General features: G+C 52.4%; 1 protein-coding gene across 7 annotated transcripts in view; it reads right to left on the reverse strand.

Moving 5' to 3' along the window:
* Nucleotides 1-283: 283 nt before the first annotated feature.
* Tcf7 (transcription factor 7) overlaps nt 284-15,753 on the reverse strand; it is a 28,330-nt gene continuing 12,860 nt past the window's right edge. Inside the window, exons 4-12 of one of the 7 annotated variants that reach the window (XM_050157791.1) lie at nt 8,191-8,302; nt 7,221-7,311; nt 5,578-5,670; nt 4,358-4,477; nt 3,569-3,731; nt 3,352-3,459; nt 2,806-2,854; nt 1,689-1,761; nt 284-621 (exon numbers count right to left, since the gene is read on the reverse strand). In XM_050157791.1, the coding sequence (XP_050013748.1) occupies nt 618-621; nt 1,689-1,761; nt 2,806-2,854; nt 3,352-3,459; nt 3,569-3,731; nt 4,358-4,477; nt 5,578-5,670; nt 7,221-7,311; nt 8,191-8,302 (813 nt within the window). In that variant the 3' untranslated portion in view covers nt 284-617. Of the gene's footprint in view, nt 622-811; nt 1,762-2,805; nt 2,855-3,351; nt 3,460-3,568; nt 3,732-4,357; nt 4,478-5,577; nt 5,671-7,220; nt 7,312-8,190; nt 8,303-15,753 lie in introns of those variants that run through there. The other 6 variants (XM_050157794.1, XM_050157790.1, XM_050157789.1 and 3 more) reach the window with 6 other exon arrangements.

A 15,753-nucleotide genomic window follows, 5' to 3' on the forward strand; every position in this document is an offset into this window, starting at 1 on the left:
AGCAAAAAAAAACCAAACCAAACCAAACAACTGTAGGGGCATCCAGCTAACAAGGCATGACAAAAAGAAAAGGTATGGCTACCATAGGTACCAGGATGCCCTTCGGGAAACGATACAGCTGCACAGATATGATCCCTACCACGTGACTTGATGGCCTCCAGTTCTGGGAGTAGTTTAAGCAGCCTTTGAAATCTTCAGCACCTGGAGAGGACCCCTAACCAGTTCCGTGATCTGGTCTTGTTGTTGCCTCCTCTTGAGTTAGGGGTGGGCCCCTGGAGCAAGCCAGGTGTCCTGTGTGTGCTAGGCTGCCTGCCTCTGAGGTTCCTGTTGCTGTACTTGTGTATTGTGGAGGGTGCTGTGGAGGGTCTTTGGGGACTCAGGAGCTGGAAGAGTGACAGCTGCAGAGTGACCTGAGAATGTTGGTGCTGGCTCCACTGGGCTAGCAAGCAGTTCTGTGGGGAAGTGGGGCAGCAGAAGATAGGAGGGTGAGTCCTGGGGAGCTGGGGACCTGGGACAGCCTAGAGCACTGTCATCGGAAGGAACGGGGCTGGGGCAGCGGCCTTCTCCGGGTAAGTACCGAATGCATTTCTTTTTCCTCCTAGGAATAGTGAAGAGAGTTATCTGTAAACAGAGGGTGAATCCATAGTCACACACCACAACTAGAAAATGGCTGTCCTTGAACTGGCCTGGCTAACCACTTTGTCCTTTCTCTCCGAGGCCCAGAAACTATGTCCATTCCTTCAGCCCCACCTGGCCCAGACCGAGGATGAGTGCAATTATGGAGAACAGCCACAAGGTGGCAAGTGGAACCTTTTGTGGGTAGGCCTCCTATTTTCCAGGAGAACTATCTTCGTTTGGGTCCTTTAGCTTCTGTTCCATATATACTTGCAGGGATTAGGAGTCAAGGGACTGTGATGCTTGTGACAATCTTGGTTCTCACAGCCAGGCTAGTGGAAGAAGTGCATGGTGACTGTTGCCTATTTACAACTGTAGCTCTCTGGGCAGTTTGCAGTTTGCTCTGGCTTGCCTCTACCTTCTGAATGCTAGGGTTACAGATGTATACCAGTCCCTAGCCGTAGTTTGTCTTGAACAGCACAAATAGATGGTATAGGACCTCTTCTAGGGATGGAGTCTCCATTGTGAGCATGTACACACATACAGACACACACATGCCACATTCCTTTTCTCTTTGCCCTATGATCTCTCTCTTCCACTAGCCTCTGTAACCTTTTTAGTGTTAACAGGTACAAGATGGCAAGTTGCACACAGCTTCCTGGTGATCAGACTATTTCCAGAAGTCTCTGATACCATCACCTTGCTTTTCTTAGATAGGGATTTCATTTTAAGGAAATGAGGGAGTCTGTGGACCTTAATCACTCTGAGGCTAAGAGTAGAGGCTCAGGCCACCTAAGTGTGACAGATTTGTTTTCTGAGGACCTGGTAAACCTGGCTAGTACCCAAGCCACCCACTTGCATATGCCTTTCTTTCCTTATAATGCTGTCTTTCTCTCTGTTACCTCCACTGTCTGTGTTCAGTGGTCAGACATATTCTTAGGAGGTGGTTTCCTTCTCTACAGGGCTTGCTAGGGGACTGAGGGACCAAAGGAGGGGCTGCAGACCCGGCAGAACATGTGCATTAAGGGAAGCAGCTTGAAGCAAAGGGAGAATGATGGTGGGGACAAACCCACCTGCACGGACCACACCAATCCGTCTGCTGGTTGAGGCCAAAGCGAGCACGACATTTCTTAGGCGAGCCAGGGTCTGCTCACAGCCATGCCAGAGGGGCAGAACAGGGCAGAGGGCGAGCAGGCAGGCAGCAGGGCAGAACAGGGCCCAGAAAGAAGAGGTAACATCAGTGTTAGCCAGTCACAGACACCCCATAGCCCCCACAGGCAGAATGGACCTCTCCATGGCACAGCTGGCCCCAGGGGAAGCCTTAGGACCCAGAGCAAAGTATGAGAAAAGGCAGTCACCCAGTTGGGCAAGAGTCAGTGGGAAGAATGGAGTGTGGGGGAAGTCCTCATGCTACCTTCCCTTGACTCATTTCCTATCCTGGGGCTGGCTGTTCCTTTCCCCTAACTACCTGCATGTCTTAACAGAGTTTTCCCTCATTGTCGTCAATACCCCATCTCCCTCTGGTCCATGTTCCTAATAACACTAAAGGTACAGCATATTTATACCTACTATTCCACACTTACAGATGGAAAGAAGGACCTGTTCCTATCCTGAGACACAGGACGAGAGACTTTGCTGTCCTGTCCCAATCCTAGGCTCCAGCTTTACTGTTTGGGGCAACACAGCTGAGAATGCCATAGACTGTCATCTAAATCAGAGTTGGGGACAAGAATGAGGCATGCAGCAGGATGGCTTATCTGGGCTCTCTGCGGCACTTTCCACTGCCAGGGGAACTAGTGATAGAGAAATCACCAGGTACCTGTCAGCAGGCTCTGTGACTAATATTGTAATATTGGGTCCTGGCTGACATTTTTGTTGTAGACATGGAACCATATAATCAGTTCATTAGCTTCTCCTGGTGGAACCTAGCTGTGAGCAGGGCTGGCAAAGGTGGCATAGGGTTGTATCACTATGGAGTTGGCTTCTGCTGGTCTGTTCCTAGGATACAGTTAAAACTGTTACTTGCATGGAATTAGACTTCAGAGATGCAGATTTGTTTGCAGAGAGCTCAGGCCCTGAAGGTTCCTGGCTGAGTGTTCCACCCCACCCTCTGGGCCAGAGGAGGCTGCTCTTACAATAGGAACGTGGAGAGAGGCACCTCTATTACTACTGAAGCAAGCAAGGCCTCACCTGTGGTGGATTCTTGATGCTTTTCCCTTGACCGCCTCTTCTTCTTTCCCTGTAGGAACAAGAGAGATGATTGGTTCTAGGAGGTGGACATTGGGATATCTGCAGCCTATTGCCTTTGAGATTCCGGGTCAACAGGTCTCTCCTATATTGGGGCTCCTCTTCCTTAGCTGTAGTTCTTGCAAGGCTACTGTAGATAGGGTACATTTAGGAGTCTTTCCCTCTCTCAAACTGATCTCCCCTATGAGTACAGGAGGGATTTCTAGGCCCCTTCTTTCCCCTTCTCTCATGGCCAAACCAGTTACTAGGCAGCAGTCACACAAATGAATGTATTCTGGAGTGGAAAACTGCCTTTAGAGGAAGTCGCTTCAGCTTTCTCTCCTCTTCTGAATAGCCAAGGGAGGTCTTGGGCTCTCTCTCGGTGTGTTACTTTGCCTGTACCATCAAGACAAAAAAAAAAAATTCCCCTTCCCACGTTGAGGTTGTTGCCTTGGGTATGGTATCTCAAAGGTGTCCCCCACTCCCTGTGGTATAGTGCTGGCCACTCACGTAGTTATCCCGCGCTGACCAGCCTGGATATAGCTGCATGTGCAGCTGCCTTTCCTTGCGAGCCAGTTCATAGTACTTGGCCTGCTCTTCTCGAGATAGTGCATGCCACTGCAACAAGGAAGCGGGATGGATGGGATGCACCAGAGAGTTAGGAAGCTGTACCAGGGTGAAAGGGACTGGGGGCAATCCCTGCCAGCCCACTTGCCCATGGCCTCACCCTGCGACCCAGGATCTGGTTGATGGCAGCGCTTTCCTTGAGTGTACACTCTGCAATGACCTTGGCTCTCATCTCCTTCATGTAAAGCATGAAAGCATTGAGGGGTTTTTTGATGGTTGGCTTCTTAGCCTCCTTCTCTGCCTTGGGTTCTGCTTGTGTTTTCCTGGGGTGCACAAATTACATTACTTGGAAAGAAAGTAACCCCACCCCCACCCCTGCCCTGGCAGTGACCATTACCTAATGTCACCAATTTCCCCTCTGCTTCTTTTGGTTTCTTGAGACAAGGTTTCTCTGTGTAGCCCTGACCATCCTGGAACTCAGTATGTAGACCAAGCCGGCACTGAACCCAGAGATCTGCCTCCCAAATGCTGGCATTAAAGGTGTGTGCCACCACTACCTATAGCTCCACCACTCTTTATGTAGCGGTTTCTAAGTAGAATCTTCTAACTGCCCCACATTAGTGAGCAGAGAATGTAACTGTTCCTTTCAAAAATACCACAGCCAAGTGGGGAAAACACAGAGAATCACCCCTCCCTTCTTGGCTCAAACAAAAGTTTTGTTCCTTATCCCTTCCCCACCTACTCTTGCTTTTGAAGATTACGAAGCAAGAGATGGTCAGTGCCAGAGCCATAGGACAGCTTGGCAGGGCCCTACAGGCAGTCCTTTAAGATGCCAGGAAGAAGACCTTGAACCTGGTAGGAGGCTTGTACATCCTGGCTGACCAAACCACTCTGCTCACCTGCCCGGCTCACACCTTGTCCCCTCCTCCCAGCCTGTGTTTTAACTCACAGGCTTCGGTCATATGGCTGCAGCTCCTGCTTCCCTGAGGAGGGTACAATGGCCGGATGAGGGATGGCTGCTGGGTGTCCAGGTACACCAGATCCCAGCATCAAGGAGGGGTGGGTGAACCTGGAGGTAGGAGGAAAGGCAACACTAAACCAGAAATTTGGGCTAGACTTTGAACACGTATGGAGGTCCCTACACAGAGGACACAATTGACAGATACCTTATACTCACTGGCCTGGACACAGGTACACAGATATGTATGCGCGGACACTGCAGAAGACCCACATATGTACTATTCAGGTGGTTATCAATCCTGTCCCTGTCCACACGCTCAGGAGCCTGTGGGCCTTTCTGCTGTCCCACTGTGCTCCGCTAGGCTCCTCTCCACACAACAGACTGACTTTTTAAAGGACTGCTGCTAGCCCACTCCAGCTCAAGTCTCCCTGACACCAGAATAAACCTCAAGCTGCTGCTTGGGGCTTTTAAAGCCCTACCTAAGCACCCCTAACTGCATCTCTCATTCCATCTTCCTGCTCTCCTTTTCCCAGCCACTGCCCCATTTCACAGCCAGCTCCAGCCTCCCTGTCCACCTTTCTTAGGAATTGCCTTCCCATAAGCCTCTCTGACCCATCATGCTTGGTTGGGGTCTTCTTGGGGCTTGTCTTCAGTTCAGCTGGCCCGTTCAGCTTTTGGTGCTGAATCTTTACATCTTACCATGGGCTGCTGAATGCCTTGCCTGGCAGTGGGTCTGTCACTAGAGAATGAGCTAAATGAAGGGGCATATGTACAACCCACCTCCCCCCACCAACACACACACCTCTTTCCTCTTGTGTGGAGACTATTCTGCCCTTTGCTGCTTACCAGATGTAAGAACCCTGAGCAGGCAGGTTCTGAAGGACAGAGGCTAGGGACACAACCTCCAGGGTACTGCCTTGGCTTGAGCAGAGCTCACAGGATACCACAGCAGGCTGAGCAATAGAGCTGAGTTAACCACATATGCACTACTGTCTTGGCTGCTCTGGGATGCTCTGTTCAGTGTGGCTTGAACTAAGACTTCTAGTTGTATCTTCAGGTACAGAGCAGCATGGGACTCCAAGGTTACAGACAGACAGATGGACAAACAACTAACACAGGGTAAGCACTGGCCTGAACATAGCCCTGTGTGGGCACTGAAGCCTGGGCAACAGGAAGCAGGAGCCTGGCTGCAGGGATAGGGGACTCACCTGGGATAGGGGGCGCCAGGGGCTGCAGTGGGGGCAGGGAAGTGCTGTCTATATCCGCAGGAAGGGGACAAGGGGTAGAGAGGAGGGCTGGGCCTGTGGTTGGGAGAGACAGCTGTTAGCCGTCTGACTGCTAGCCAGACATGGGGAAGGACTTCTGTATCTTGTGTGGTGGGACTCATACAGTGCTGCATGTATCTGCCAGCCTTCCAGAAGCTGGTATCTGCCCTCTCTACAGATGCTGTCTGAATTGCTCTTCTGTCCCAATCTGCCCACTTCAACTCGTTATGTTTATTTTTTTAACATGTATGATTGTTTTGCCTACATGTATGTCTGTGTACCACATGTATGCCTGCTGCTCTAGGAAGTCTGAAGATGAGACTGGGTCCCCTGGATCCACCATGTGGGTGCTAAAACCCAAACCTTGGTCCTCTGGAAGAGTAGCCAGTGCTCTTAACTGCTTAGCCATCTCTTCAGCCGCTTCAACTCAAAAGCCTAGGAGTCCCAAGGTGAGTGAGGTGCCTCTCTGGGCTCCTTTAGTCCCAAGTCAAGACAGTGTTAAGAGTGCCCCATAATTGTTGGCTTCTTGCCTGGTGTCCACTAAACAGACTTTGTTCTGAAAGGCAGGGATCTAAGGTCACGGTCAGCTTCAGCAGTGTTTCTCTGGCACTCAGATTCCTTCCCAGCACACACAGGACCCAGTGCAGAGGGTGAAACTGTCCCAAGTCTCACCTGGCAGCAGCTAAGATCATAGAGCTTTCTTTCCCTGGGCCTATACCCTTCTCCAGAGGCTCAGCTGGTGAATATCCTCTCAAGGCTCAGACTTCCTGGTCTTTGGAGCTTCAGGCCTAGGGGACTTAGGAGCTGTCCAGGGAGTTGCCTGTTCAGAGCACTGGCCTGGCACCATCAGGCTGAGCACTGAGCCCCATCTTGGTCCTGGGGGTAATCATGGGGTAGAATGGAACTTTGTGCAAACAACCTGGAAATATTTGGAGGAGTGCTGATCACGGATGATGGGCAAGTACAACAGGGCCAGTAGGCCCAGGCTGAAGGTCTGGCCTTTCCTGCTACTGGTTAGAGACCTGTTCATGTCACACTGCTAATGAGTAAAAGGCAGGCCAAGGGGCCCGTTGAGACCCAATTCCAGCTGAGAACAGACTGGTCCACAGTCGGGCCTGGTTTAGCCTTAGCAGACCTTCCCAGTAGGTTGGTCAGGAGTGTGGCTCAAGCAAACACCAGAGACCAGAAGGACCCTGTTACTCATATCGCCCTTTCTGCCAGGTGTCTACAGCAGTGGCACAGAGGCTACCAGGAAGCTACCTGTCTGCTCACCACGCTGCTGAGAGGCAGTAGCCTCTCCTGGTGGGGCTTTATACATTCCTTGTACATGCCCAACTCTTCTGTCTCACCTTCTGAAGAATTTAGTTGGAGGGTTGAGACCAGCAGCAGCTTTCCTAGCTCCCTAGAGGAAGTATGTCAAAGCTACCTGTGGGGGATGCTCACAGTCATAAGAATTGCTAGCTCAGAGCCAGATTAGGCTAAAACTGCTGGCTACAGAGCTGGCAGCTCAGGTCTCGATAAGATGGGTAAAGGAGGAGCATGGGGAGGGCAGACACAGTGCCCCCTTTTCTCTGGGCCACACTTACCAGCTCACAGTGTGAGGGAGCTGTCCCATGCTGCCTGAGGTCAGAGAGTAAAATCCAGAGAGATCAGGGGTCTGCAGCGGCCTGTGAACTCCTGTAGGGGAAAAGGGCTCAGTAAGCAGTCCACCCTCATGTGGGAAGTTAGGACATTCAGCAGTTACTGTACCTTGGAGCTTCTACGGGGGCTTCTAAGATCCCACTTCCTTTTGCCAGAGGCCCAGATATCAGCTGGTTTGTTTAAAACTATCTTGGGGTAATAACAAGGATTTTCTGACAAAGCAAAAGGGACCAAGGACGTCGAGGTGCTTAGTGACTTGCCTTAGGACACTGGCTGGACAGAGGTGGAGCTTGGAGTCACTCAGGAATGAGGTCTGACCTCACCAATTCCTGAGGCACTGTCTTTGGAGCCTTTGCTTAGGATTATGGCCTGGCTCTTTGGGTAGAAGGCAGCCCCTTAGCCTAGAGGAACCTGGCCTGAAGAGCCAGGGCTCCACCCAGCCCCAGGTTGAGTCAGCAGGTTTCCCACAGCTGACAATGGTGGATTTCAGAATGACTTTGGCTGAGGCTGAGGTGAATCAGCCATCACAACCACCACTTTCTATTTTCTCACTGGGGGAGAAAGGGCTCGAGCTTTACAGCTGCAGCAATACACTCAGTCCATTTCTAACTTTTTTTTTAAAATTCCCTTCTAAGGTAGAATCTTGTTTTTGTAGCCCAGGCTTGTCTGGAATTCATTGTGTAGCCCAGGCTGACCTCAAACTTTCAATCCCCTGCCTCTGCTTTCCAAACTACTTGGATTATAGGTGTGGTGTGTACCACTACACCTGGTTCCTTTCTGTCATTTTCTTTGGGCCCTGGGTTTGCAAAGCCCCAGCATCTACTGTTATAAAATGTGGGCCAGCCTATGGGACCTCAGAAGCCAGGTGGGCTACAAGTTCCCACCTCAATAGACTTCTCCCACCCCATCCCATACCTTGCTTCTGGTTGATGTCCGCAGGTGCAGGGTTGGGGTGTGGACTGCTGAAATGTTCGTAGAGTGGAGAAAGTTGGGGGACGCCATGTGGGGGCTGGCCAGCCTTGTTATGCTGAAAAGTGACCAGGAGTCTGATAAACATGGAGTGTTCTGGGACGGGGGACACAGAGTGTGGGGGCATGCGAAACTTCAGTGAGCTCCGTGGTCAGCCTGGCAGTCAATATCACAAGCTTATGGGAGGAAGGCAGTCTCCACACCTGTGTCCTGTGGCACTGCTTTCCTGTGTCCCAGTCCTGGAGACTGTCTATGCAGTCCCACCTCCTAGTGAGCCTCTTCTGGGACTTCTAGGACACCCTGTTAATTCTCTCAAGAAGTCCTTCCTGGCCTCCTGGTCCCAGAAATCCCCCCTCAGCCCAGATTCTATGAAGCCCACGGCTGTCTTCCGGCCTTTTCCTCCGACAGCCCCCATACTATCTACCTTACTTTTTTTTTTTTTTTTCCTTCGAGACAGGGTTTCTCTGTATGTAGCTTTTTTGGTGCCTGTCCTGGAACTAGCTCTTGTAGACCAGGCTGGCCTCGAACTCACAGAGATCCGCCTGCCTATGCCTCCCGAGTGCTGGGATTAAAGGTGTGTGCCACCACTGCCTGGCCCATCTCACTTCTAACTGCATGTGTTGGCACAGGGTAGGGACCTTCTTTAGCCCCTAACTTGGGTGAGGTCAGGTGGTACCTGGCTCCCCCCAGGGACGGCCTATGTGTATACACACACACACACACACACACACACACAGTTTCCTTAGCTGCAGGACTTTTCAGTCAAATGGTTCTGCCAAGAGATGACTCAGCAGACTGAAGGAGTGCACTCTGCCCAGCCACAGGGAGTCGCTGCCAGGCCTAGTGTCTTCAGTATATGCCCTTCAGACCGTGCACTGGGACATCTACAACTGAGGCTCTGCTTCCACCCAGATAATTGGTCTGTGGGAATGCTGCTGGCTGACAGCACGCAGGAACGACTGCTCACCATGGCACAAAATGAAGAACCAAGACATGGGGGAGCAGGTAGAGCCCGCTGTGAGCACTTCATTTCAGAACAACCCTTAGATCTTGTGTGTCCCTCCTGCAAGTGAATGAGGCCTGGCACAGGTCCCTTGCTTGTTACTTAGCTACTGCAGCTCTAGGGAAAAGCCAGAGGGAAGGCTGGGTATGAGCCCCATGTAGCTGGGGCATGAGGTGTCTAACTGGACACAGCTCCAGTACATCTCTACCCAAGTCCTGGTCTGCCATCTTTCCCTGCATTCCTGTTACACCTTCCCTCAAGTCTTGGACTCCCTAGGCTTTCCTCTGTCTTAGTCAGACAAGAGCTGATGGTGGAAGCTAAGTATACTGGAGCTCCCCTTTAATCCCAGAACTCTGGAGGCCGAGGCAAGTGGATGAATTCAAGGCCAGCCATAGCCAGAGCTATACAGTGTGCCCATTAAGGGAGAGGAGTGATCTGGGGTGGCTGTTAAATGTGAGGACATGTTAGGCACGGTGTGCCACATGCCGGGCACTGTGTATAAGTTTGTAAGTGCCTTAACTCTAGGCCTAAAGTGTCCCCAACTCCATACTCATGCAAGTGCTCTCTACTGAGCTACACCCTCAACCCTCAAATCAGAACCTGACTGCCTGCACGCTGTGGATGTCCTCGGTTACTAGAAGCCCTGTCCTCCATTAACTGATGACTCAGAACAGACAACCTTGTAGTCGTTCTTGACACTGACCCTGTGGCCAATCTCAGGTTCTAATGTTCAACCTTCAAAATCTAGACCCTAACCACTTCCTGCCTCCTTCCCAACAGTCTAAGCCATTGCTTCTCACCTGGACCACTATCCTCTCTGCCCCTTAGCCAGGCTCCAGCTGACGCTGATCACGTCAATCTTCCCTGGTGACAGCTGTGTGAGAACAGCACTGCCTTCCACTGTGTCTGCGTGCAGTGCCAGGAGTCCCCCGGCACCCTTACCCAGGGTTAAGGTCTGAGGATACCATGGTGTGGAGGAAGTTTGGAAGCTCTAGGCTTGCTGACCATTTCCTGATCCTGTCACTCCAGGATCCTGAACTGGGCTTCTCTCCTCCGTTTTAAACAGGAATGATAAATCAGTTCTGCCCACCTCATAAAAAAAAAAAAATCTTGCTGAGTGCTGAGGCCTTTTACAATAGGAAGCTTCCTGACAATCTTTGAAGCCTTTTTTATCCTCATGGATTGCAAGACAGGGCCAGCCAGCCAGCAGCCTCGTGGCCACCCCACTCCTTCGGGAGTATTAAACCCTGGCTTAAGGCTCTGCACCACTCACTGCCTAAGGCCCAGCTGTGCTTCCTCAACCCCAGGTTGCAGTGCAACTTGGGCTGGGTCTGAGAAACCTCAGAGATTCAGCTCATCACCCTACAATGCCTGCTTGCTGTGCGTGTGTGTGTGTGTGTGTGTGTGTGTGTGTGTGTGCAAGGCAGTGAGGCTAGGGTTGTGGGTCCTGGGAGTGGTGGGCCTGTCCTGTCTACTAGTGTTTCCTGGTATTTGGGGTAAACCTTCATTAATTAGAAGCCTGCAGCCAAACCATAGAAGCACTGGGTGGCAGAGTAGGGGCAAAGAAGCCACCAGCAGCTAGAGGCACCGAAGGCCAAGGCTCTAGGAAAGGTACCACGGGCCTGGCCATTCCTTCTCAAGTTCGTGCAGTCTGCCTCTTCACCCAACTCCTCAGACCCTTCCATGCCTGTTGCTGCTAGCCGGGGGAACTGTCTGGCACAGGGCTCCTTGCCCCTCTTCAGCTAGGAGAACGTCCCGCTCCAGGGCTTCAGCACAAGGCTTTCTCAGCGCCAGACTTCCCAGACGACAGGGTGGGGTCGCCCGGGGCTTGGCATGTGCATGGGAAGTTCAGGGACTCCACCTCCCTCTTCTGCTTGAGGGTGACTGTCCCTAGCCTCCTAGGGAAGGAGGCAGATTGGGCTGACTGTCCCCACCAGGCACTGAATACCTCAACAGCACAATCCCCTTATCTCCTTAGGGAAAGAACACAGCAAGTGTCAGAGCAGTGGGACATAAACACACAGCACGAGTCAGGGACTCAATTGCACTCAGGTATCCCCCACATCAGGCACCCACCTCTCTACTCCTTGCCTTTGCCGAGTGCTGGCACTGTTCCCACCAGCCTGGTCTAGGACTCGGGCCCCAGGGGTGCCTCAGCTATTCCTGCCAGGAGTTATCTAGCCTGTAGCCTACCTGGTGACTAGCTCCCTCCCAACAGAGGTGGTCCTTCCTGCTGCTGGAATGTTCTTGGTGTTCAAAGACTCCCCACACCCACCCTCAGCAGTCCCAAAGACATCTTCTGGGAAGTCCCCAACTCTAGTGCTCTAGCCTGGATACCTCTTCAGGGCAACACAGCACAAGGCAGAAATGGGGGACCCCTGAGCTCTCTGTTCAAGAGTTGAGCTTGGGCCTAGCTAGGCTGCCTCTGGCCCCCCACTTCCTGCAGGTTCAGGTAAAAAATAAACACAGTCGGCATTTTCCCTGCAGACCGCAGCGGTCTGTTCACAAGGCTGTGAGCTCGCTGAGAGCCCCTGTCACCGCCAGCAGAGAAACTCCCTCGCCTCTGACGGTTGACTCTAAAAACCCCCAAGTGATTAAGCCCCACAACACTTTCCCAGCGAAGAAAGTTGCCGTTTCCTCTGGCCCCAAGCTCGATGGGGGTGGAAGAACAGGTCCTCTCCAGAAAGCCCTGTGGTAGAGTCTGAGCCAAAAGAAGCGTCCCTGAACATCCAGGACCCATGAGCTTGAACAAATATCAGGATGTGTCCCCGAGCTCCTAGCATGTGCCAGGTCAAAGAATGTCTGAGGCTGGGAAGAGCACCGGCTACTGATCCAGTGCAGGCCACGGAGCAGGCACAGCTCCGGGCTCCAGACACCTCCTTGAACAGACCTACCATTTGCAGGCATGGTGACTATCACCATTGGCAGGTAAGGAAAGCAGAGCACAAGGTCACACCTAGACTCAGCTGCCAGCTGCTGCAGCGCAAAGACCTGTGATTAGTATGGCTAGAACAGGAGGCTAGAGTGCAAAGGAGCTTATATCACTCTTTTCCTTCGGCTGGACTAGCTTACACTTTGCTGAGTCCAGGCTCCCCTGACTCTAAAAATAATTGTCAAAAACATATCTGACGGAGAAAGCCGGCACACGCCCCTGAGGCCCTAGCCATATCTCCCTGTCCTACCTAGACTCCCAGCTCTGTCTCAGTGACTGTTCCCGCTCTCACGAGACTCCATACTTCCTCTGCTCCTTGCCATGCTGGCTCCTCCACAGACCGAGGTCACCTCTAACCTGGCTCTGCCAGCTTGGCAAGCAACTGCCTGGGCATCCTAGAGAGCTCGTCTCTGTAAGCTTTGCACTCAGGCTATTCCCTGAGGACCTGCCTGGAACAAAGACCTGGTGAGTTCTTGGAGCCCCAAATTTCTGCACATTCCACCCACACTTGTCAGTGTAGCTAGGACTCCAAGTCCCTCAGGGAAGACGCTGCCTCCAGCTCATCCTGCAGAGCTGGAAAGTGGCCCCCAGGTACCACCTGTGGAAGGGGAGGCAGACTCACTGCCTTAGGCGCTGTGCTTCAGGGCAGACGCTAGCACAAAGGTGGGCTACTGCCATGGCGCTCACTGTGTTTGCCAACAGCACAGCAGCGGAACTGAGGAGTCTAAGCATAGGAGGCACCCATCTCAGGCAGGCACTGAAGTGGGGCTCTACGAGGAGAGGATGTCATGCACAGCACACAGCCTGCTGGGCCCCTTCAAGGATTCGTAGAGTCACCAAGGATGCCAGACAGTCACACCCTCTGAACTTTCCTTCCCTCACTCTGCACCTGCCATACAAGACCGGAGTGCTCTTGCCGCTACCTCACATAAGAGAGGCTGCCTCTGGGAGGCCTTTCCCACCCTCCTTATGTGGCTGCTTCCCTGCCGTGTCCTCACCTGCCTTCTCTCCTCCCTGTGTTCTGGGATTATGCCTTTCGTTTTTGGCATTGGGCTGAAGCTGGTATCCAGGCTGGTTCTCTAGAAGTGGTACAGCTAGGCCCTCACTCAAAGAGGAGACCTGCAGCACTGGGGAAGCCTGGGGCTGGATGTAGGATTACAGCAGTGCACAGGAACTGGGCCACTTGAGGGTCAGGGTATAGTCTGTCTGGCATCTGAGCCCCCTTGCTTTCCTCCTATCTCTGCACGCCTCTGTCCATCTGAAGAACTCTGGCAATGAGAATGACCAGAAAGTCAAAATTAGACCTGCCACTGGCTCATAGGTGTCTTTGCTCTAATTAGAAAAGGTACACCCAGGGCTGGAGGGGTGGTTCAATGGTTAAGAGCACTGGCTGCTCTTCCAGAGGACCCAGGTTCAATTCCCAGCGCCCACATGATAGCTCACAACTATCTGCAACTCCAGTTTTCTAGGGAATCTAACACCCTCACACAGACAATGCACCTAAAGTACAAATAAATTATAAAAAGAAAGAAAGAAAGAAAGAAAGAAAGAAAGAAAGAAAGAAAGAAAGAAAGAGAAAGAAGAAAGAAAGGAAGGCAGGCAGGAAGAAAGAAAAGGGGTACACCGAGCCTCTGTCTTGGGGAACACTGTGCAGGCTGGCTTCCCTAAACAATCCAGTGGTGGCCACTGAAAAAGTCCCCTCCAATTCTCACTTCTTGTCTTCACATTGTCAGACACAGGTAACCAGTTCCTCATGTGGAGCACAACAAGATACCATCCAGCCCCAAGGGCATGTGTGCTTGGCAGTCTAATTGGGGTGCTCCCTAGTGCCAGAGCCCATGAGGATGAACTTCCCAGGATGAAGGTTCCACAGACCCTCTTCTGCAGACACACTACAGACTGGCTTCTGGGAGGAACCGATTAGGAGAGCCCTTGCTCCTTCGGCCCCAACTCCCCAGGACAGAGTGCTCTCCAGGGAACAACTACCTATATAAGCTCTCACAAATGCCCTATGCCAGATGCCTACCACGGAACCAGGGCCATGGCCTTAGGGCCAGCAGAGCTGCAAGGGCCTGGGGATGGCTGGGCCACACCCTAGACCAGGAAGGGTTTTAGATCCACCTACCAGCAACAAGGCTGTTACCATGGTCGCAGAGTCATGCCAAGCGCATGTGGCTAGTCCACTAGCCTCCTGGCCCTGACATCAGATAACAGGACTCGCCTCACAGGAGGTGAGGACCAGAGTCCCTGCACGCAGCCTTGGCAAACCACAGTTTTCTCCACCCAGCCCAGCCCAAAGACACCACCAGAGTGAGCTGAACCCCACAAGCTGAGTGGCCTTGCCCACGGCCTCTCTCGTGGTTTCTATTCATTCGTCTGCTTGTGTTTTCCTTCCTCCTCTTTGAGGTAAACGCCCCTCAGGACAGGATGTTTTTAGGGGAAAATAGAAGCTTCCGGGAGCTGCTGCAGCTGAGCTGCTAGCTAACACTACGAACACCCTGTCTGTGGATTCTGCAAGCAGCCTAGGGCTGGGCATGCTCCAAGTGCAGGCAGTCACCCTGCTCCTCCTAAGTGTCCAACGTCAAGCCTACTGTGGATGTGGCCTCAACCCTGGCTGGGCTTAGCAAAAGGGAGAGGGAGTCACTGAAGCATTTTAGAAGCTTTGTGCCTCTGGGGGCACAGATGAAAACTTTGTAGAGATGGGAGGCCAAGAACAGCAAAGCAAGGGCAGACTTAGAGCTGGTGGTCCCTGCCAGTCCAGTAATGGCCTCCTCAGCGCCCAGCAGGCTACCGAGTTCCATCTTATGCCAGACTCCTACCAGTTTCCCAGGCACTGTGCTGTGCACGAAGACGTCTACAAATGAGGACAGCACAGGCCAGGGAGCCACTCAAGTGTCACAGCAAGCAGTGACCAGTCCTCTACCACCCGGCCAGACCTCGTGGGCAGCACTTACGTTGGCAGTTCCCTGCCAGGGAAATCTGGGTGGGCTGGTTGGTCGAGAAAAGGTCTCAACTCTAGATCAGGCTGGCCTGGGAGATCCCAGAGAAGCTCTAAAAGGTGATGCTGAGGAAGAGAAGAAACTTAGAGACCTCATCCTCAGACAGCCTGCGCTTTTGCCCCGATTCAATCCATGAAGGGCAGCACAGGGCTCTCCAAGACACCTAGACTGCCTCAAGAAGACAGTTCTGCCTGGAGGCCATATCGGGATGCTCATTCAGGTCTGACCCTCCAAGCTACTTTGGGTTAAGGCCCAGGAACTCGATATAGACTCAGTCCAGCCATTCATCCACAAGGACACAGACAAGGCACAAAAAGAAGATGCTAAAGTCTCCCTGCTTTAAAGTGCTCCCTATAACCTCTACAGCCAGTGTAAACCCTGAGAAGAAGCCCCTGAGGAGGCCGAGTTAGGGAGCTCATATAAAATCACAGTGTTCCTGCACAGGGCACAGAACACCAAACTCCCATGGGTAAGGTAAAAGCACCCAGTCGCCTGTACCATGCATGCTGCCGACAGAGCAACAAGGCATTGTGAAGGAGCAGGGTTCAAATCCTTCCTCCAACACTTGCACTCTT

This window comes from Alexandromys fortis, unplaced genomic scaffold (genome assembly GCF_014885135.2).
Source record: "Alexandromys fortis isolate MF-2015 unplaced genomic scaffold, M_Fortis_MF-2015_v1.1 scaffold_103, whole genome shotgun sequence".
Classification (NCBI taxonomy): Eukaryota; Metazoa; Chordata; class Mammalia; order Rodentia; family Cricetidae; genus Alexandromys; species Alexandromys fortis.